Here is a 22,939-nt window from a genome sequence, read left to right on the forward strand (position 1 = left end):
TAATTTGATTAGTTTAACTGGCTTGCATACGCAAACACCTTCGGGCTCCTCAATAAAATTATCAGTGTCTTTTCTTATGTTCACTGGTGACAATGAAGATAACACTAACATAGAGCCAGGAAAAGAAAAGAGATGCTTTTTAGTTTTGCAATGACGTCTCACGTGGAGTTTTTCATAGCCTGCAGTGTTTTCCTGGAWGCACTTAAGCTTTCAGGTATCTCAGGTATTGCAGATACGCCAGACTGATACAAAAAATCATTTCCTTGGTCTTGCTAGCCTTACTCTGATCACTTGTCAGTCCTCAGGATGTCAGTTTCCTAAATCTTTGTAGAAAGCCATATATTATTTAAGTGAATAGTGCTTCTTTTAATTTTTCTTAATCAAGAGCTAAGTAGCATCATACCAGTGTTTGTTAGAATTACAATATGTTTGGTGTCTGCGCCAGTTTCCTTCAACTAAAATAAACTTAGTTCTATGACAGTTGTATTTCAAAACTGTCACTGATTTTTTTTTTTAATTTTGACAAGGGAATGCCATATTTTGAGTGCTTTATGTGTTTGTTTACACTCATAGGACCTATGTTGCTTCCAAGAGCACAGTATAATAAAACTGAGGGTTTCTTTTTTTTCAAGCTCATGCATAATGCTGTCTTGAGCTTGAAAATATTGAACTATTGAAATCATGCCAAGTGKGAGGATAAGCTTGCCTTGTTTAGACACAAGTCCAGGATTTTCTGCCTCTCGTGGATACACTGTAAAGTGCCGCCATCGTGTGCTTAGGGAACGGCGGCGGAAAACCATGAGCAGAGCACCCAGCTTCTCCCAATAACAGTTTTTGGGACTGTGGAGCAATTCAGAGCTAGATCAGAGAGCTCTCGTGGTTCAGTTCTAGMGTACTCTGCCCCCCAGAGTTATTGAAAGGATTGGTTTTGGCCCAGCTCCAGCCCCTTGGCCAGCTCCCTCTGGACCTGGGGAGGCGGGAAACTGGCCTAGGAGACAGGTCGCTGACGAGGAACACGGGCCAATGTGGAGATGAAACTTTGATTTTTACAACTGAATGTTCATTAGTCAGTTTTCTGATAAAAACTTGCCTTGAAGGTATAGATCTTGTAAATAAATACAGTATCCTTCAAGCAGAGGCAACTTTTATGCAATATTTCTCCTAACTGTGGGTTTTAAGTCACATGAGTAAGTTAAGCAGTGAAAATGTTCRTTTTTTTCCCAACTCTCCTATCATATTATGTGAAGGTGACAGAGCAGTGGAACAGTCTGCCCAGGGAGGTTGTGGAGTCTCCTTCTCTGGAGATCTTCCAAACCTGCCTGGATGCCGCCCTGTGCCCCATGCTCTGGGTGTCCCTGCTGGAGCAGGGGATTGGACTAGATGATCTCTAGAGGTCCCTTCCAACCTCAACCATTCTGTGATTCCGTGATGTTAGCTACTCTGTTAATTAATTCTTCGTTTAATTCTTGCCAAGTAAGTGGGGATTTGTTTGTTTTATTTTTAATACTGAAGCTATTTTGATAGCTTTTAGGGAGTTAACGAAATTTAATTTTGAATATAAATTGCTTTTACATTGCAGCCTGTGAGCCTGCTTTCGTCATGAGCTAAGTATTTGGCAAATGAAAATCAAATTAAATTCAGGAAGTTGAAAGTCCGTTTTTGCTGTGTAGTGGAAATTGTTTCAGGACATATTTTCTACTCAAATTTTGCTAAGCTTGGGGGGATTTTTGTATTAGTCTAATGTATCACTATGAATAGAACAGTGGAAAAGGTCTCTGAAGTTGTCTAGGCTTTCTGCCTTTTTCAGTAGCTATTTATATATCTGTTTTTATATAGTTCTCTTATTTAGTAAAGGAAGTGTTCAGCTGCATGTAGAAATGATCCAGAAGTACGTGGTGGTGAATTCATCTTACATGCTGAGGAACTGGTTCTTTCCTGGAATGGAATTAAGACTAAAATCCCAGGAATGAAATCCTAGCCTCCCTGAACCCAGGTTTGTGGCGAGCGAACTGAGGAGACCTAAAGAGTTGCATCAAACTCCTCTGTTTTTCTGTGTGTGTTTAGGCAACACAGCTCTGCTGCAATAATTTGTAGCCCACGTTGTCACATGGGCTTCTCTTTTGCTTCTGGAGGCCCGTGGGGTCAAAAATGCACACTGAGGCATGAAACCTTCCCTGTTTTCCCTTAGCAAGGGTCACATCAGTTGCAGCATCAGGATGTCAGTTGTGCTGGGTTTTGTCACATAATTGTTCACTCTAAATTGATCTGGAAAGTGAGTAAAGCAAAAAGGCTTTCACACCTGCAGGCCAAGAGTAGTAGTTTCTGCAGTGAACTGCATTGTTTCTAGTAGGCTTGTACTGTTTTCAGGCCTAATGCTTACATTGAATATTTGTGAACTATTCTGAATATTTCTGAAATGCCCCACAAGTCCACACGTGACAGGCCCTGCTGTTCCATGACCAACCACTGTCTGCAAGCTGTTGGTTAATATTGTGCCTCATGTTGAAATCTGTCATTCCTTTTACCTCTTCTCCCTTTTTGTGGTTAAAAGGAGCAGATCTGCAGTGACAGCGTTTCTGCCACTGCCTGTCCTGTGTGCAGGATTCTGGTCTGATGAGCATCTCTCAGTAGTAGACACTGACAAGAGTCTTTGACAAGAGTCTTTGGTTCATTGTGAGCTGACTAGCTCATGCTTGTATTGCAAGAAGTTTGTTGTGGGAGATTGAAAGGTAAATCTGGCCTGAAAAAAATATATTTTTAATCTCCTAGTGAATTGCTATCTTATGCTTCTTGGAAACATCTTAGGCTTGGCTGCTTTTCTCAAACTCTTGTGCATGATTCTCTAGCAGGCTGTTAGGGTTTTTTTTTGTCACTGTCTTGGTTTATGTAGGATGGACACTTAGATGTCTATTTTTATCACTTTTTTGAGGTACCAGATATCCATAGAAATTATTTTTAATTCAATCTGTATTCAATCTGCTAGAATATATTGGTAGTTTTAGTGGCAGAAAAAAACAGGATTACTTAATTATTTATTACCACCCTCAGAAAGACCTCAGGTGGCATTTTTAAAATCATTAGTGARGTTGGCTTTAGACTCTTCCCCTATTCAATGTATTTGTGGCTGTTAAGAGATATGCTGAGAGAGTTGAGACTGCAGCAAAAACATTGTGTTTATGACTTAAACCACATCCTTTCATCAAAAATAGAATGAAATATTTGTACTTCCTTAGTATGTAGCTAAATGAGAGCAAATTAGCAAACGGTCAGTGCAGGCAGGATTAAAAGGAGAGTGGACTAGGAAGGCACCAGTATTGATAATTATTACTCTTCACCCTACCCTTGACTGGCTGCCTAAGTGCCTTTTGTGCTAGACCTGTTGCATCAAGAGCTGCATCTGTGGCTGTGCCTGCCAGAAGCTGTTCACAGTGATGTAGAAAAAATGCCTGGGTTCAGAGTGGAGGAGCATCTGTGCTTTAATAATGCTAGTTTTAGGTCAGATATTTTGGAGGCTATCAAAGCTCTGTTTATTTCCAAGAATAGTTTTAGATCCTTACACCAATCTGCAATGTTTTGTATGGTATGTGCCCCTGCACTTACTGTTCAGCTGATGTGTTGTTGCTCTGCATAACCGGGCTGGGATTGGTAGAGGAAATAGCAGTTCATCTCTGCCTGTACTTGCCTGAATTGTACATGATTCAGGTTTCCTGTGTATGGTTTCAGCACTGATGTGTGCAGAGTGAAAGAGTCATGATGGGACTCTTGCTTCRGATCAAAAATATTGACCTAAAGCTTATTTTTATGTCTTGTCTTAGCTTGTTTTGCAAGTTCTACTGTGTTTTATGGGAACTCTTGACTTTGTTGATTTCTTAGAGTGCAGGCAGAACGACAGTCACTCCCGTWTTTGTTTCTACTCTTATACAGAGAATATTCTTTTTTTYYCCCTCTACCTCTTTCCAGTTCACAATATTCATGGGAAAATCTGTAGACATGAAAGCTGAACTGAGAAGTTAATATATCCAATAAGATTGAAGGCTGGTTGCAGTTAGCTTGTGTAAAGATTTTGTTATCTGAAAATTATTGTGAAATTTTTGAAACTTTTACCTGACTAGTGGAGAATTAACAAGGTACATTACTCTCTGACATGAGAGTTGCCTGCAATGCTTTCAAAAACCTAAAAGAAATTACCTGGGCCCAGCCTGCGGTCTGGATGAACTGTGCTCCAAATGATGCCTCCAATCTTTCTCAAGAGTGTGGAAATGACACTATATGATGTTGTTAAAATCCACTGTTCACAATCTGTGTAAAAGAACAATAAGGTGATGTGTATAATGAGTTCTGGTGCTAATGGAGATGAGAATGAAACATCCCCATRGCTAAGAGAGTTGAGGAACGTCACCGTGCACAAGGCTGCCTGAGTGAGGCCTAAGGAGAGCCCGGCCCCTGCGGAAGGCCGGCTGAAGCTTTGCAACCTCTTGCTGCTAATGGGCGTTCTCAGCAAAACCTGTGGAGTCGTGATAAGCTGTGCCTGTAAAATTCCTCCYGGTGAAGAGATGCTGTGTGCCTTGAGACTCATTTGGGTCTTGGAGAAGAAAATTGCAGGGAACTTCCTTGAATTTCATCCTAATGACTGGCAAGATAGCGAAGCTGATAGTACTTTATCTGGGGGTGCAGAGGGCGAGAATGGCAGTAGTGGCAAAGAAAATCCTCCTTATTAAGAATCACTTATTCCCTGTAGTGCCTGCCCAGTATGCCCAATACCCCTGTATTCTGTATTCAGAGGAGTGCCCATGCATTTCAGGCTCTTATTTCGCTAATTTTTCCTAGCTGAGACTAGAGCTGAGAGAGCTATTGCAGTGGGTACCTTGCAGATTATTATTGCCTGCAACACTTTATCCTTTCTTGCAGCATGGGGATATATATATATATATATATATATGCCCCTCAAATATGTTTTTGTCCATTCTCTAGTGACCTTTGATTGTCTTTTGAGATGGACTTTTTAAAAAAAWTTATTTATCTTGAATAATTTCACAGATGTAGTGTAGAGGAGGAATCAAATGTTTCATCATGCTATTAGTTCTGCTAGGTTCTCAGAGTTGAGTGCAAGGAAGTTGAGCRAATGAGTAAAAGAAGAAAAAGGATAAATGCAGCCAAAACCATAGAATCATGAATTTGCAGCATGTGATATTTTGTAATTATTAGGACTTTTGGAGCCAGTGTGGCACTACTCTGAAGATAAAGTGAAATTTAAGTACATTTGCATTTTTGCCTTTTGAATGGAACAAAAGCTAAATGTGCAAAGTGTGTAAATAAGAAAATGAAAATGTTGCTAGACTGTAAATAACAGGAATGAAAGCACAGACAGTACAAATGCTATTGCTTCCAATTGAATTTCTATAGTATTATTTTGGATATAACCTTAATCTTTCTAGAACAGTGATTTCTGATGAGAAGTTTTACTTTTTTTTTCTCTTTGCAAGTTCAAGTTATTGAGTATTAGCTCTGTATTTAAAGGAGAGGAAACCAGCCCTGCCTACCAAGGACATAAATAGCACAATGCAGTAAAACAAAAAAGTCAGCTTGAGTTAYCACTTTGCATGTCCAAGTCTGCACATTTTCTTGAGGAAATCTGCTTCAGTAAATGCAGTGTGCTCCACTGCAGCTTCTAACCTGGCCTGTTATTGTAGTGTCTGCAGAATACTGCTCTTGCAACTCTCCATTTCTTGGTATTTCCCTTTGAGGTCAAGATTCTGTAAACAGACCCTGATTGCAGCAAAACATAAGAAGCCTTGCTGCTTGAAATGCTGGGTGTGTATATAGCCAAAATGTGCTTTCCATATTGCTGTTCGTTTGGTTGTTTATTGCAAATATTTTGGCAGTGTCCAGTTATTCGTGTACTTATGAGAATAATTTAAATGTGTGAAATGGAGATTGTGGTGTTCACTTGGTACATAATGGGAAATGAATATAATAAAAATGGGTAAACTGAGTCATGAGAAATAGTCGCTTCAACAGGAAATTGATCCAAAGTGGGTTTTAAAATGCAGTGTTTGTTCTTACAGCTGATTCTGTGTCATCATTGCTCTACCTACGTGCATGTGTATATCAACAGTGTGTATATATAGGGGCCTCTTGTTTTATAACTTTTTTATAATACACAATAGTCTCAGACTTTTAGACTGCCGGAGCACCAGCAGAACAGGGCCACGTTCYCTACTCTTTCTTTGCAGTGCAGGTCTGAGGTGTTAGTTCAGCTAAGTTACATGTTCAGAATTCTTATCCTTAGGTAACTTCACTTTAGTTCCAATTTAGAAGTATTTTAATGGTGTTCAAGATGAGGCCTTGTGGAAAGAGATACCTTCTGTGCATTTAGGCCTATGTAATTTTTAAATCATGTTTAAATTAATAGCTATAACTCTTGGAAACTTATTCTGCAACATATATTTACTTGTGCTTCACCTCTGAAGCAGCATTAAGTGCTCAACCAGAAAGTTGCAGCTGGGTGGAATTACATTTAAGATGATAAGGACAAAGGCCCTTTATATCACTGACAACCGCAAGCACTTGGGAAAGAGCCTCTCTTGGTGTAGCTTGGACGGTGTAAGGAAATAAGGTTTCACTTTGCTTGTTCATTGTTTGGAAGCACTGAGAGGGGTTTTAGGACACTGGAGAACAGAATTTAGCAAAGCACCCAATATTGGCCTTTAAAATGTTTCTTAAATTGTTTTTAAAGCATCTGGATCATTGGTTGGTTCATGCAAATTTTGGATTGGTGATTCATCTTGTATTCTCTTTGTTAATGGGAATATTAGATATGTCAGCAATAAAATGGCATATAACATTTTTAGTGTAAAGAAAAAAAGCTTTTTTTAATTCTACATTTTGTGTGTKTGTGTAAAAAGCCATGCCAAGTAACCTTACATCCAGCTATGTGCTATCATGCTTAAAACTTGCACTCTCACACAGCTTTCCTGCCAGCATCTCACATGCTCTAGGTGTGCCTGCTTAAGCAGGAAGGTTGGACTAGATGATCTCTAGAGGTCCCTTCCAACCTTAAATATTCTGTGATTCTTAGAGCTGCCATCCCTCCGTGCCAGCTGTAGCTTATCGGGGAAGCGGAGAGCACAACTGCTGTATTATTTTCCTTAGTTTTCTTTCTTGAACCAAAGCATCTCAGGACTCAGTCTTTATAATTTCCCTGGGACTGACAAAAAAACATGTTTTTAAAGTAACAGAATGCAGACATCACCCTAGTAAGGAATGAGTGACTGTTCATTTAATCTGCAGCACTGAGTAGCTGTTGGGTAGTGTTTCTTTGCATACTGTTCTTGCAGCAGCAAATTACAGGTTGTTTGAGCCATTTCCTGAGAAAGTAGGAAAAAGAGTAAAGAAACCTACACCCTCTGTGGCAGCAGTTGAATATTTTTTAAAGAAGGTTCTGCTTCCTTAATTAAGAAATTTGAAGGTTGATGAATCAGAAGAGATGGACCTGATCTAACAAATGTTTGTTGTTGCAGAGTGCTGAAACGAAGGTGGAAGAAGCAGCCAAGGAGAGTCCCAAAGCAGCCAGATTAACACAGCAGTCTTCAGAAGACAATGAAGTATTCAGTGAGTTATTCAAACAACTGGAAAAACGCTATTTAATCTGTTAATTTCTATTGAACAACTGACTTAAAAGATAATTCGTCTCAAAATCCTTATGATGTATTTAGATTTCACATTGGTGCATGGCATTCATTTATGGGCAGCACAGTTCAAGAGAGATAAGGAAAGATGAAGGCCAGAGACAGGAATCAAAGGTCTGAAGTGTTTCATTTTCATCTTGCAGTTTGTACCATAAAGAAGAGAGGTTGGATGCAGTTCTTCAACAGCAGCAAAAATGTGCACAAGGAAAGGGAAATGAACTCCTCTGTCTGTGAAGGGTAGAACACGTGTTTAAATTGCAGAAGGAGGATATAAATAAATGATGAGAAGGAGTGTTTTGTTTCTAGAAAAAAAAAAAACCCTTGGGATGCATTATTTGTAAGTGTGCAGCTCCATCATTCTGGGCATTTTAAAAATAGGTTATATAGTTTTTATCTAAATTGATATAGTTCATTTTGTGGCTTAACTCTTAGACAAGATCACCTTTGAGGTGACCTAGATTTTAGATTAACCCCTTTCAGTAGTTTTCTGAAAAAATATTTTACAGGTTTTTCTGGTTATTTTATTATTTGACCTAAAAAGTGTATTCAGCTCTTTCTTTGATGTTCAGATCTGAAAAAGTGGGTGAAAACCTTTATCACTCTACCTCTATGTTCATTTTATGTTAGTGTAACTCCACTGGAAAGCAGTAATCTGAAGAGAGGAGAGGACAGACTGAAAGCTGGCCGGTTAATGTAACAGCATTTGGCTTCATTAGATTTTGAAGCAGAGACTTTAGATCTGCGTAAGGCATGTAAGTTTTAAGACCAAATAGCTTAAAAGACTTCAGGATAATTCAGCTAATTGTGAGTACAGTAAGTAGGGATTTTTTTTTTCTTTTCAAGGTATATAAGGAATGGAGTCTGATTTAATTGCCWGTTACTGTAGGTGGAAACAGTGCATGTGACCATTTAAAATTGCAGTGGATAAAATTAGCCTTCCTCTTTGCGTGAAGATAGTGTGATCAGCACGTGAGCCTGAATTCATGGTGTGAATATTTCCAGTACTGGCTCATATCATGACAGTGCCAGCAGAATCCCCCCAAATGAACCGCATTTCAACTTGAGGAATTTAGCAGGGAGGGAAAGGCCAGTCACCGAATTTCCTCTACGTCTGTTCACAAGTCATTTGCAGTAGAGCCAGTACTACCGGTTTATAGAGCTCTGTGGCATTGCAACATGTTTGTCTTGCCCTGTATCCTTTCTAGTTCAGCTCTCATTAGAGCTCTTCCTGAAAGAGCAGCAAAGCCAGAACTCAGCCCACCTCTTTCTACCTGCAGAATCTCAGCTACATAAACAAGCCCTCTGAAGCTGATCTTTAATCATTAGCTGCAGAAAGCAGTGAACTGAATTAGTGATTTATCAAACAGGTAGTCCATATAGGTACTGGGAAGTAATACACTCAAAAAAAAGAAATTAAAAGAAGCAGCAGTATAAAGTTCACTATCAATAGGCTTAAATTCCACTATCCATTGATCCCATACCCTCCTTAATAATTAAAAAAAAAAAAATGAGGTTGATATTCACTGAAGTAAATGTCCTTTAAAGTTAATCATTTACTAACCAACTGCTATAAATTTCCACGTTCTGAATCTGTGAACTGAAGTGCTTATCTGAGATAAGCCAATGATCGACCTTTGCTAACTTGGCACTGCAAGGAGGAAAATTCCTTTCCAGCTCCAAAAATGATGACGGTATAGCATCTAAAATCAACTCTTTCATTCCTTGAAGTGCAGCTGTTTTGGGGGGTTTTTTTTGCTGTTTTTTTTTTTGGGGTGTTTTTTTTTTTTTTTGGTTGTTTGGTTTTTTTTTTGAGTCTGATCAAAACTGGAAAGGAAATACATTATAAATGCAGTCTGTCTTCACTCTGCTGGGGAAGTTGGTGCCAAATCCTTGACAGTGAGAGGCTCCTTGACAGTCAGGGAGGAAATTTTAGCAGAGACCAGACTTTATGCTCTGAGATTTGCCCCATAGTATCCATGCTCTTCCCCRTGCCTCTTGGCAGTATCTTAGAGGTTCAGATCCGTCTTGCAGGGAGAGCTGTGCATTCCACTTCATAAATGATGGAATGATCAAAAGCTGAAAGCCTCTTTCCCCAGGTGAGGTATTTGTTAAACTGAGGTTTAAATGRTTAGATTACAGATGCAGCACAGTTATTTTTCCCTGTGGTCTGAACTCTTGAAAAGGTGTCTAGAAGTAAACACCTGTAAAGGTGTCTTACATTTCTCCCTCCTTCTCCCTGGTGATGTTGGTTATAACAAGCACCGAGTGGGCACCAGGAGCTGGCAAATTTATCGCTTCAGCTTTGACCAGAATCCAACGTCGGAAGATCTGCAGCAGTCTCCAGTGAGCGGGTGCAGCACCGGGCTCCYGTTTTCTCATCCACTGTGCTCTTCCCTGCCTTAATTCCTATTTTCCCACAAACRCGGCTCTCTCAGGGCACTGCCACCCCCTGCAGAAGGGTTAAGCGCAGCAAGCCAAGCASCTCCAGCCAGGAGCCTTCCCAGTGCTGGTTGCTCTCTTGCTCTCCTCGCTTGGCGCTGCAGGCCCRGGATGCTCCGGACCCGAAGCCACCAGTTGTCCCTCTTGGCCAGGCCACCCGGTGGCAGCAGCCGCCTGCCCCTCGCAGCCCCCAAAGCGCCTGGGCTCCTGGGAGCTGCTGCTTGTGGAAACCTCTGTCTTGCTGTGCGCTCTCCAAGGCTAGGATCATCTCAGAGCAGGCAGCGATAGGWTTTATCTGGAAGAGGGAACTCTCCGCACCGCTGATAGTGTGAAACATGCGCAGCTGCACAGGGAGTATTTGGAGGAGCTGTGTTGTTTGAATGGTTAAATGCCGCTCTTGGAAGCATTTATGCAGCGCTCGCCAAGCTTGCCCCAAGTGCACACCCGAGTGCTGTGACTAATTGAAYGTGTTCTGGTGATAAAGAGCAAAGCGGAGCTGTTTCGAGGTTCCTAGAGCCGTTAGTGCTCTTTGCAAATCTGAGTTTAAGGATCAGCGCTCTGCTGGGGAGAGCCCTATGCGTGAACGCAGGCACCTGCCCATTTTCTACTCCTTGAAGAGACTGTTGGGAAGGAACATTGTGGAGGCTTTTCTTGCCTTCTTCCTTTAATATTAATTTTTGTACTGGAGTGGGGCTGGAAGGGCCGCGTTGGCAATGTGGGGCCACGCGGTGCCAGGCGCTYGGCAAAGACACAGGTGCGTCCTGCGTTTGAGAGAGCTGATTGTCAAAGGCCRTGAATTCCCTATGCTGAAGGACAGAGTGACGACAGGACAGGAGAGACCAGGGAATCTAGCCTGTGCACTTGTATTATGGGCAGCTCAGAAATTCTGAATTAACAAGGGTTATCTTCTGAAAGCTTTTCTCTTGCTACGCCCAGGTGACTGCTGTTGTCTGCTCTATACTGAATGTATGTGTGGCGAAGAACTAGAACGTCCTGCTTGCCACAGGCTGCTGCTCAGTGTGCACACAATTGACATCTTGTCCATGGGTTTATCAATATGTARTCATAAAAGGATCAAGTACGAGACAAAATCAGTGGGCCACAATGACCATCRTTTTGGTTGAGAGTTGGACCTACGTTTCGTATGATCCCATATTCCATTCACAGTGATGAAGCAGGTTTTTATAGATTTTTTTTCTATTAGCCTGAACTAACATAAAATTACAAGTAAGGAAAATTTGGAGATTTAATGCATATCAAGTATATTCTCACAAAGCAATAGATATTCATCTCTTACGAGTTAGCAAGTGGTTGTATAGACTGTGGTTGCAAGGTGGGAATGTATATAATTATGTACAAGATTTGCATGTATTTCACTTCTATTTTTTTAAATTCTCTTTTGCCCTTAAACAAAAAGGGCAGAATGCAAAAGGATGAGCGGGAAGGAATTTAGAAGCTCCCTTGCTGCACAGTCTGTTCATGCAAAGCTGGGGTGGTGATGGTACAAAATGGCTAAAAGCTGAGGGTTACTGTCGTTCAGTGACCTTCTTACTGGGAAACATCTCCTCTCATTCTAAACATGATCAATAGTGGGACAGAAACTATGGCTTTAATGCAAAATAATGGCAAGCTGGCACAAAAAAATCAATCCGGTGAGACAGCTGATTATCTTAAAATAGATGTTATTACCACAGTGCAATTATTCTCTCTTGCATGAGAGGGAAATAGGGCAATTTAGTCTTCTATAATTTTTCATTATGGGCTAAGCAGTGAATTTGGTGTTCCAATTGTCCACACATTTCTACTTTCCTTSCCCTGCTTTTTTCCTTCCCTGCTTTGTTCTTACACTTTATGAAAGCTGTTGTCGTGACTGAAGTTTGGCTTACCTGCTTCAGGAAGAGGGGTGAAATTTCATTCTTATAAGAGCTCATGTATCATAAAATGCTCTGTRCACACTGGGAGCCTTGCTCAATTTTCGTATGGCCAAGAGAAGCCAAGGACTGGATAACTCTTATAGCAGAAGGAGACTCACAGGATTTCAGGGATAGCAGTTGGTTGGTTGTATTTTTATTAGTTCAGGGTTTGAGGCTTTTWATGAAGTACAGCAATTTGCATGTTTGTTGTTAATTTAGTGATTCATTTGGTTATGGCTCATTTGATGACTGCCCAATTTCAGGGAGGCTGCCTGCGCAGTGTGCGGTAGACCGCACAACTAATGGGCTGGTGCTTTGTGTTGGTTTGGTTTATTTTTGCTGGCTTGTTTTTAATAGCAGTCTGACTTCTTTTTCTGGAAGCTTTTTGATGCTTTAATGATAGTGGTAGCTTTTGGACATATAACTGGTTAATATGGCAGCGCACTCAGTGCAGTTCTTCGGCGTTTAAACACAGGCGCTGAATTTTAGCAGGGTGCAGATTGTTGCCACAAAATTAGTGCTCAAGCGCTAGRAGCACTTTAGCAAGTTGGATCTCGTAACATTTTTATTTTTTTCCCCAACTTTACCACACAAAAGCTGCATACACAACAGGTTTGGGTTTTTTTCCTCTTCCATGGGTTGGAGTTACTGCTAGATTCATTAGCACAGGCAGGGACGTGAGCCAAAGATGCCTGTATTTTTAGCAGCAAGGGGCTGGTTGGCTGTGCTCAAGTGTAATARTGAGCACAATAACAACAGAATAAATGACTTATTCATTATTTTAATATATACAGTGTACAGGATCTGCTGTAATTTTTCCTCTTGTTTATTCAGTATGAGCGAGTCTAGGGAAGAGCACAACAGACTGTGACTCGGTCGTCATCCAGGGCGCACATTGGAGCTGATTGTGCACGTTAGGATGGCAGAGCGTGGCCTAGTGTCACATGTCACTGCATTATGATTATGGGCCTCTTGGCTAATTAGCTAAGCATGCAAACAAGTTAGTCCTTTCCCAGTGCATTTTGCTCTCTTTGCCCCRTTGGCAGGCTGCAGCCCAACAGAGTTTTGTGCCTGCGCAGAAGAAAAACAGACTCCTTAGTGTTCCTCTTCACTGATTCCTATGTACCAGCCAGTTTGCTTAAGGCATGATTTTATACAAATTCAAAGCGCTTCTGAAGGATCTTTATTTTGAGAGAAAGTAGATGGGATATTGCAGTTTGTTGCCACGTTTCCAGTTTTGTGAAGGCTGAATRAACACTCAGTTCTGGTTTGAGTGAAATAAAAAACAGAATACTGCACTGTGGGCTAACGGCTCTTCTATCATGTTAGCTGAAACAGATGTTGTCATTAAAGTTTAATTATGATGTGACTCACTTCTTAGCGCAATGGCTAGAAGAAAACAACAGCGAGTTATTGTACAATCTATTATGATGGTATATGCCTGGAAACACCAGTGRAGATTGATAATCCTTTTGTGCCTTTAAAAAAAGAAAGGGTATTAAAGCCACCTCTTTTATCTTCCTGTGTAACAAGAATAACAGAATTTCATGGATGATTCCTGCATCTGATCCACAGGCACYGATTTGAACTGAAATAAAGGCATTTTGTAAGAATTGTGTAAATGTAGTGGATTCTGCACAGGTGCTCAGTCGGAGATAAAAAGTCGTGTCTAAACCAATGGTCTAAATAACTGTGCCCTGGGAGTACTCCGAGAGGGCAGCCCCCATCTGCCAACCCACAGCACAAAGGCTGATTCGAGGTTGTAACCCAAATTATTTGCTATGTGGACAGAGACGGAGGACACCGGGGAAGGGTGTGGGGAGAAGGCAGCACACGGGTCCGTAGCTTTGCCTGCAGAAATGCAACACATCAGCGTTGAGCTGGTGTTTCCCATGCGTTGTGCTGTTGAGAGGGTGTAATTATAATCCACTTTTGTTCTTTGTCAGAGTTGGAGAGCRCTAGGGTCTCTGGTTCTGACTTGCAAGTCCCAGTGTTATTTTCCACACACATCCCCATGTGAACCCTGTCCATTTCTGCTACTGTAATACGTTCTCCACTGGTRAAGAGGGGCAGTCTGGGCTATGAAATGTTGTACAATTGTTTTTAGGTATTCAACGTGTTGCCTAAGGAGCGTGGAAGGGAGACGAGAGGTTTTATAGCTTTATCTCTCCCTCCCAGCAGCATTTTTTCTGTCAAATAGCAAACCTAATGTAATGGATGTAACTCGGAGMGCGCTGCAAAGAGAGCCAGGCAGCACTAAGCCCACGACGAAGGGATTATGAAAGCAGAAAACGATAGCGTATTGTAAACCCTGGAGAATTTGGTACATTCCCATGCAAGTTGGGGCGGTGGTCAGATGACGCTGACAAAATATTTTTACTTCTCCTCTCAGTTGATCTAAATTATGCTTCAATCCAGTGTATGCTGTTAGCAGTCTTGTCTGCAAGACTGAAAATGGTTCTGATAGTGGTGTGGAAAGCGGAGGGAGGTGGCCAGGAGGTGGGTGGAAAGGTGATGGCTGCRGCGCCTCTCTACGCTGGCTGACCCAGCTCTGGTGTTACGGCATCCCAGGCCCTCAGGCCACAGCTCGATGCTGCTGTTCCCTTAAGGAACTGCACTTTAAGGTGGCTGTCTGTGTTTTCCCTTAACTTTTTAAAATACACAGCCTGGCAGAACAGTGCGGGCGGCCCGCTTGGCAGGCCCGGCAGTGTCCCTTTAAGCTCTGACAAGGAGGCATGGAGCAGAAAAGCGCATCTGAGGTATTTATTTCTGCTGAGGAGAATAGAAGTGAAAAGGACCAGTATTTTCTGGCGCACACACTGGTGCTTGTACAGAAACATCCTGGTAGTGACAAGCCTGCAGTCGCTCGCAGGCCGTGCGAGCAGCCCAGCGCTGATAATGCTGCTCTGTGTTCAGTGCTGAGCACAGCAGGCTCCATCTCGCGTGCCTCCCCATGCTTCCCTTCCCAGCAAAACCCGGCGCTTCTTCAACATTCCCTGTCAATTAGAAGGAAAAAGATGTGGGTTTTTTTTTTTTTTTTTCCGCTTGGTGTAAAGTTGTTTCATCCAAAAATGAACTATAAATTAGAGTGAGTAATTTTTAGTAGCTGTAATCCAAGGCTTGCTTTTTTTTCCCCTGTCATTCTTGCAGTAACATTTAAAAATTATTGCTGTGTTTGACACTGGCTGCAGGAAACTAATGCTGCAGTGTCCCTGGCAGTGCTAACAAGGAGGATTGCAGTAGAAAGCAGTGGTCCGAAGACTGAGCCCTGTTGTGCAAACACACGTGTGACAGCTCTTGCAAAAATACTTCTAAATCTCTGTTTATCTCGAATGACTTTAAGAAACTGGCTAAAGATGAAAGGAATTCTCAAGTGTTACAATTTCTGCTTGGAACCATTTGTAAAGTTCTTTTTAACCTTTGTTTGTGGGAAAAATGATTGAATAAGCTCTTGAAATGTAAGCGTGATAGGTTTTGGACACCTAACTAAGCCGTGCAGTGCAAATAGGCTCGGTTTTGCTGAAGTCATGGAGACAAAATGAAAATATTGATGCCTCTAAAATGGCTATTGACATTTGAGAAACTTTTCCTTTAAATAAGTGGGATTCCCTGAATTTTTCTCAAGAGGTGGTAATTCTGTTTGCCTTGATTTATTTATGCAGGAACTTCTGTTTTTCCAGCATGGTAACTCAACAGATTGCAACAGAGCTATGCCATGATTGGGTCCAAATGCTTAGTAAGGAAATGATTGATCCAGAGTACATGAAGTCCTCCATTCCACTGGATTTGAGGAAAGCTGTTTTTCAGCTGGCATGTCCTGCAGGCTGCTCGTGCACTTCTAGGCAGAAAGTGCTCCGTTTTCATGCCCACCAGTATGTTGTTACAAGCCAAAGTCGAACGGAGAGTTCTTGGATCATGTGGACTAGAGGAGCCTGCTAATTTGAGAATTGTATTGTTGAACTCATGAGGGCAAGTTTCAAATGCAGTTTGGCTTTTTATTGTTCTACATGGGCTGAAYTTTTGATTTCTCTGTCTATTCAGGCTGAATTACTTTTAGACATGATGTGTTTTTTCCCTTCTCTTTCTTGTCAGGACTAAAGGATCCCAGTATTCCCTTTTTGACATAGGGTGATGACATGAGTGGGATTTAGCCGCATTAGAAGCATTACTCTATTTCCTTTATTTTAGGCTGTCCTTTGATTTCTTTGTCATCTGCAATCTCATGTACAAACTGCCCATTTTTGAAGCGACAGCAAGCCCCTGTTGCTGAGTATCCAAATTTTATTGCTGCAGTATCACATTCCTTCAGCATTTCACAACAAATGAAATCTACTACAAAAGCAGGATTATTTAGCAAGTCCCATTTCAGTCCCAATCTATACACTGTATTCACTACACTCAACATACAAATTCTGAAAGTTTTAAGACAGACGAAAAAAAAAAAAAAAAAAAAAAAAAAAAAAAAAAAAAAAAAAAAGACACAGAGATGAGAGAAAAAAAAAAAAAGACATAGAGATGCAGTGGGAGAATCTGGTCCTGAAATAACTTGCTAAACTGAGCCATACAAATGTGTGAACCATACCTAACGTGGACTGTGCACTCAAGGAAGGGCAGAGCAGTAATGTATTGTCAACACTGCTTTATGTTGGTCAATTACCTGGTCTAGCTTAAAATGTAGCCTTACTTGAGGATTTAATAAGTTTGCTCTTTAAAAGTCTTATTTTTATATGCCATTATATTCCTAGAGCACAAAGTAAGGGCACTATCTCCATCATTGAAACTGAATAGAAATGGAAAGAAAGGATTTTTATTTGTTTTTCAGGCCTGCAAAGGAGGCTACATGTATTTTAGTTCATTCTCCAAAAGTTCTTGAAATTTAGTACTATGTCTTAAAATATTTAGTTCTGGTGTGAAAATTTGGAAGCAAATCTCCTTTGGAATCCATGCTGAAAACTTCTCAACCAAAAGCTGCCAGGGACAAAAAAAGAAAACTGYTCCCTTTGACTCTCAGTTCCACTGCCCTTCTCGTGGAGATCAGTGGCTGGCAAACACGACCATGTGCAGCCCCCAAAGGAGCCGAGTGGTGAAGCCAAACAGAGAAACTCCCCGGATTTCAGAGGAATCAGGAGTGTGCTTTGGAGTTTTGAAATAATGTTCAGGTTTTGATTGATATTTAGGCCTAAAATGCAAATCAGAAGATKGGGTAAAAAAAAATTTTCCACTTTCCCCCTGCAGTACATGCCCTTAGGCCTCAGCAGAGAGTATTATCTCTGTTTGCATGTGCCAGCAACAGTAACTCTGTCTTGTATTTCAAAATCGGTATTCATCTGATTGTAGAAATTCATATTTAGTGGCCTGTGTTTCAGAGGTTGGAACACTGAGTGGGATTGAGCTCAGTTAACAAGATTTGATGCAAGTGAGAGGCCCAGGCACTAGGCCTAAATGCATGCAGGCCTGTGGATTTTTTTTTTTTTAAATTTCCTTTTAAACTGATCRTTTATTTTGATGGTGCACAAGTGATTTTTTTCTTCTTTCCTTTGTTACTGAAGTCCATGTGCACATCCATTTCTAGCATTACTTCAGTTGTTATTTGTTGTGCAGAAACACCTAGTCAGGGGTTGGACCTCATTTTACGGCCTTCTTGTTAGGTTTACAGATAAAGCCTATTCCTTATGGTAACTCCTTTGCCAGCAAGAAGCATATTTACCACAGGGAGGTTATTGACCTCTAACGAGCCAGACAACCGAATTGCGATTGTTTTATATAGAAATTAAAGTTCACATGTAAAATGTTATTCCAGTGGTGAAAAAGCAGTAGCTGAATCAGTGCAGTGCAATTGGCCTGTGGAGACCTGTGCACCCTCTGTACGGGCTGCTCGTGCCCAGAGCAGAGTTACAGCTACACAACATTTCCCCTCTACTAATACAGTTACACRGGGCAGTTCCCCCTGAAGGTGCACAGTTCAATGACTGTTTTTCACCCTACGCTCTTGATCAACAGCCTTTTTATATCAAGTTGTGATTTCTCTTTCAGTTCTGAATAATTGTACGGGTGAAAAAGAGCTTTTTATTTTCTGACTTTCCCACCCACACTTTTTTTTTCCACATATGTGCTAATTACAAATGTCTCCTGCAGTGAAAATAAGTGGCCTTTTCTGACGTATTTTCTTGGTTCCCTTGTAAAAGGGCCCATTTTAGCTCTGCCTCAATGCCTTAACTTAAGGCACCTATTATATGATTTCTAGGTCTGAATGTTCTGGTGACTTATTTTCAAGATACTAGTRAAAAGAAAATAGCAAAAAGAAGCCACGCAGAGCTCTCCCTTCAAGAAAACATAAGTGAATGAACTAAAAGCAGCATGTTACTCAAAATCACACATTAGTTCAGCTAATCATTGCGACTCCCAACCTCTTTGTAATAAATCATTAATGGCATCTGCAAATATCTGACTTCTCTAGTTAGCTCGCTGTGTTTTTCTGAGCATTGTAATCATGGTCTTTGGCAGGAGTCAATTGCAGGGGAATGTTTGGATTCATATAGAAGCTGAATATCAGCAAGTTGGACATAGGGAGCTATAAAATTAAAGCATTTTCTCTTGTAATGACATAGTTATGATGTGCCACTGTGATRTAAAAACTTGTGCCTTTAGAGCCAAATTTCCATTTCAGCTATTCTGATTTGAATAAAAATAAAAGTCTTTTTATAGACTTTTCAATCTTGAAAATGTCAAGCGAAAATTGATCTTTATCATTATTTTGCTTAGGATTTTCTCTTAATTTTTTTATGGCTATCTGAATTTTTTAATTAAGGACTAAAAAAAGGGGTTTTGACATGAAGATTACCAATCTAAATGTTGTACATAAGATTTCTGAAATGTATAGCTTTGRGCTATGATTTTAAGAGAAAAAAAAATCTATGCAAGATTACATTTTCTTAAGTGAAGCATCTTCAATTTTTGGCTACAGATCTTCTAAGATCACATCTTTCTAAGAAGTGTAGCTTATTTATATGCAGTGTAGGCTCTTAGCGTCTGGCGGATCTTCTTAAAGTGCCGTGTAATCCATTTATTTTAAATACTTTACACAGAAAAATCAGAAGTCATGTTAATAAGCCATGTATCCCAAAGCGGGGGAGAAAAAGGAGCACTCGATCTGGGGGATTTTATAAAAGATGTTTGTCTCTCATGTGCTATAGAAATACTTCTTTAAGCTATAGCAAGGTCTAGTTTGTTTTCTGTGTTAATTTTAATAAAGGGCGATGTGTGAACAATGGAGATGAGTAGACTCCTTAACTCATTTGTTTTGAATCATTTGTCTGTAAATTTTAGCACATGCCACTATGGATTCGTGTTCCTGCCAATTTGCTATTTGCACAAAAGTGGCATAAATTAAAAGGAAATTTTTATTAACACACAKAAGAGCCTGAGCATTTTATTTTAGATATTTCTGGCAAGTAATCCGGTGTTTCTAACAAAATAATTCAGGAATTGTTTAAAAAAAAAAAAAGGCATTGCAAGGCTAGGATTTGAAGAATGGGATATTGCAAAGCCACTCTTAAAAGGCATGAACTGAAAGCTTCTGTAAAGCCTCAGGAGATGCTAGGCCAGGGCAACATGGAGCAGCCTTTTTTATCGTTAGTGGCATTAACTGTGTGTACAGCTTTGTGACCGGGTGTGGGGTTTCTAAGCTTGGGACTTGTTTGGAGGGATTTTTTGGTCTTTTGTTGTTAAGTATTCACTTGTATTGAAAGCCTTGGGATGGATGAAACCTGTATTTGCAGGTTTCAGCTTGTGGCTTTGCAGATGGGCACATATATCTGAGATTTAACACTGTCTGTTTTTGTTACTTTGAAAACTGCTTCACTATTCTGCACACAAAGCTCTTCAACTCGAAATCCTCAAGTAAAGGCTTGCTTGGACACTTACACCTTCTAGGTCAGCCTGGCAGTCTGCAAATTTGACTTCCATCACAGAAGCAGAGAATAAATTCCAGGTCTGTGAAAACCCCCGCCTGAAAATGCCCTGCCGTCCGTTCTACCTCGGCCTTTATATGTGATAGGCAGCATATCTCAGATGATCTCAACTCCCAGGGGAACAGGAGAATGGAGGCATTCTCTGAGTGCCTGAGTGGATAGAAAAACACTACGCTTAGTGATCAAATGAACGATCCCTTTGAGCTTTCGAGATAGTACCCCCTCTCACAGGGCGTCGGAAAGCGCGGCTTTAACAATTATGCAGCAACAAAGCACAATAGCCTCGCTGCTTGCCATGACTTCTTTCAGAGGGGGAAAAAAGTCAGAGTTTGTGCATTACCTTGTTGTTATGATCTCAGATTAAACCACTTCAGCGTCCAAAGAAGACAGCTTAATCCATTTTCAAATCTCTGATATTAGAGAAACAGGCTGCAGCATAAATAATTTTTTTTTCCTAGTAAACCTATTATTTTTTCATAGTAAACATACAATGTTTACTATACTATACTTTACATATCCCCATACACAGTGGGGATACATATAAGCCTGTATGCGTCCTTTCTCATTCCTAATCTTTGCTAGATTTTGGAATAAAAATAGAACATTTTAAGTTACTGCAGTTTAAAATGAAGACCAGGTGCGTACGTTTTTTGCTGGTTTGCTGGTGTGGTGCTGGCACCTTATTGAACTCGCAAAAGAGGAGGTAATCTCRGTCAGAATTCCCAGCTCCGTGCCGCAGTGTTGCGCCTGCGGGAGGATTCTGTGCCGATGAGATGAGGGTTCACACCTCCTGCTGCCTCTCGCCAGCGCTGGGAGAGCGGAACAGCTGAATGAGGGGTGACGGATTGTGTCCCAGACACTGCTGATGCGAGCGGTGCGTGGTCTTGGAGGCAGCGTGCGGAATGTCACCCTGGGAAACGGGGTAAAAACTATAACATTTTTAGGCATCAGTTTTGCTTGCTTAATTTTGAACTCTCTAGGCCGGGATCTGAAATGCAGTGGGTCAAAGATTGCTTTGCAAAGTTTTTTTTTTCTTTTTTTTTTCTTTTAATGAATAACCTGTGGCGAATTCAGCTGTCTGAACAAGGTCCATTATACTATTGTCTGTAGTTCRGAGGCCATTGAACCAGACATCACTTTAATATTTATGTCCCTTGATGTTCCTTTTTTACAGGCACTCTTTTTTTTTTTTTCTGTTTTTTTCTTTCTTTTTGTTCCCCCCTCTCTCCCTGTGCTAATTAGATCAGTGCTGCCATCTTGGCTACTTTGGACCAAGAAGCATCTTCTTTGGTATATCTATATTATTTATATGTACTTCTGGTTTCTCATCAGGTTTTAGGAGAGGGGATGCATTTCAATCTTAGCCCTAGCCTTCCAATCTGACCTACTTATTACAGCTAGAATCTGTCCTCATTAGCTGTTCCTGTCCATGCTCATCCTTTTGAGAGCTTTTTTTGCCCTGTTAGTAATTCCACGGGATCTTGTTTGCTGTCAATCCCTGTGCTCATCCTAATGCAGACGAGTCCTGTGTTAACTGCTACCTGCGTTGAGTCTCTGCTGTGTCCTGCTTTGCTTCAGCTCTGCTGAGTGCATTTGCACATGGCAGAGCCAAGYGGGGATGCACTTGCTGCTTCCCTTGCCTGGCAGTGATTCCTGGGCACATTGAGACGTTTTCAGTCTGCTCTCTAATGAGCCAGTCAGCTTAACCAGGACTCTCTTCCACTGCATAAAGGTTAAATGTTTCTTCATGMTAGTGAAATTGCTGTGGGTTTCGTGAGTTATTTTACTCTGCTTAAAATTAAGGTCTAGGGTTTATTAAAGCACTGATTCTTGCAGCGGGAAGTGGGTGCTTTTGTGTGTTTAGATATGAAAATTAAACCCATTTTTATTTTGCAAGTGCATGATGTCAAGTATCTGAAATCGATTTGAGCTTAAGATATTTTTACACTTGCCTGTTCCCTTCTGCCCTTTAAAAACAGATTCAGCATTTCAGCCTGTTCTGAGGTGAGACACCAGCTTGCAGAATTTGGCATTTTACTCTCCTCTGGGCTGGATTGCCCTGCCCTTCTTTAAAGCTTCAWCATAAACGTCCACGTTACTTTATTTGAAGATGTGTGTGTGTTAATGATCTACTCCAACGAGAAACGTTCACATATTGAATACCACTGATGCTGTAGGCCGTGTCGCCTGACATTCCCCTTCGGTTGGGTCATGCCAGGAAAGGAGACTTGGAGCTGTTTGTAAAAATGAAGTCCAGAGATCGTTAAATTTGGCATCATTAGAGTGCCAGAGGCTGTAAACTTACAGTTTGGTAACTGATTTGATATGATATTTGCTGTATGTTGCCATGCGTTCTCCTCTCTCCTGTCCATCAGCTCTCTGTTCAACTTACAGGTCTACATAARGGTTTCTCGGACACAGAGTTTTCACTTTTTGACCGGGAGAAATGTTAAGAGTCAGTGAGTTTTGTGCTTCTTTTCACAATTTCACTAAACCYGCATGCTGAAGGTGCTGCTGGAGCTTTGCTTTGTGCTCCGTGATGAGTTAAAGCCACCCACGCATCACCTTGTTAACCTCGTTTTCTCCCTATGGACTAGAACAAGCCCAATAGTGCGTCTAAGCCCAGGCAGTTATTTAGGTGGCAATTCAGTTTAGTGTACATTGCAACAAAAAGCTGCACAACTGTGATCCCATGGGAAAAACAGGGAGCGAGGTGAGGAAGTTGTGCTGCTTATCTTGTGATGGGCATTTAACACAGGAAGTGTTCGTGAGGTCCTGCTGGGGATTTTTCAGTAGATAAAGGAGTAGTTTTAGTGTCCGAGTCTAGTGCTAACCTTTTATTCCCCTCTGTTTAATATATATTGAGGCCTCTGCATGGTTAGTATCTTGCTTCAGATTTGAAGTTTAAGTAAAACAGATGAGAATGTAT

At 40.9% G+C, this 22,939-nt stretch overlaps 1 protein-coding gene across 1 annotated transcript in view; it reads left to right on the forward strand.

The window, feature by feature from the left end:
* Positions 1–22,939, forward strand: part of MBP (myelin basic protein) — an 85,199-nt gene that overhangs the window by 18,449 nt on the left and 43,811 nt on the right. Inside the window, exon 2 of the mRNA XM_026039768.1 lies at positions 7,521–7,611. Coding sequence (XP_025895553.1) covers positions 7,521–7,611 — 91 coding nt within the window. The remainder of the gene's footprint in view (positions 1–7,520; positions 7,612–22,939) is intronic.

This window comes from Nothoprocta perdicaria, unplaced genomic scaffold (genome assembly GCF_003342845.1).
Source record: "Nothoprocta perdicaria isolate Ctin4 unplaced genomic scaffold, notPer1 scaffold_24, whole genome shotgun sequence".
Classification (NCBI taxonomy): domain Eukaryota; kingdom Metazoa; phylum Chordata; class Aves; order Tinamiformes; family Tinamidae; genus Nothoprocta; species Nothoprocta perdicaria.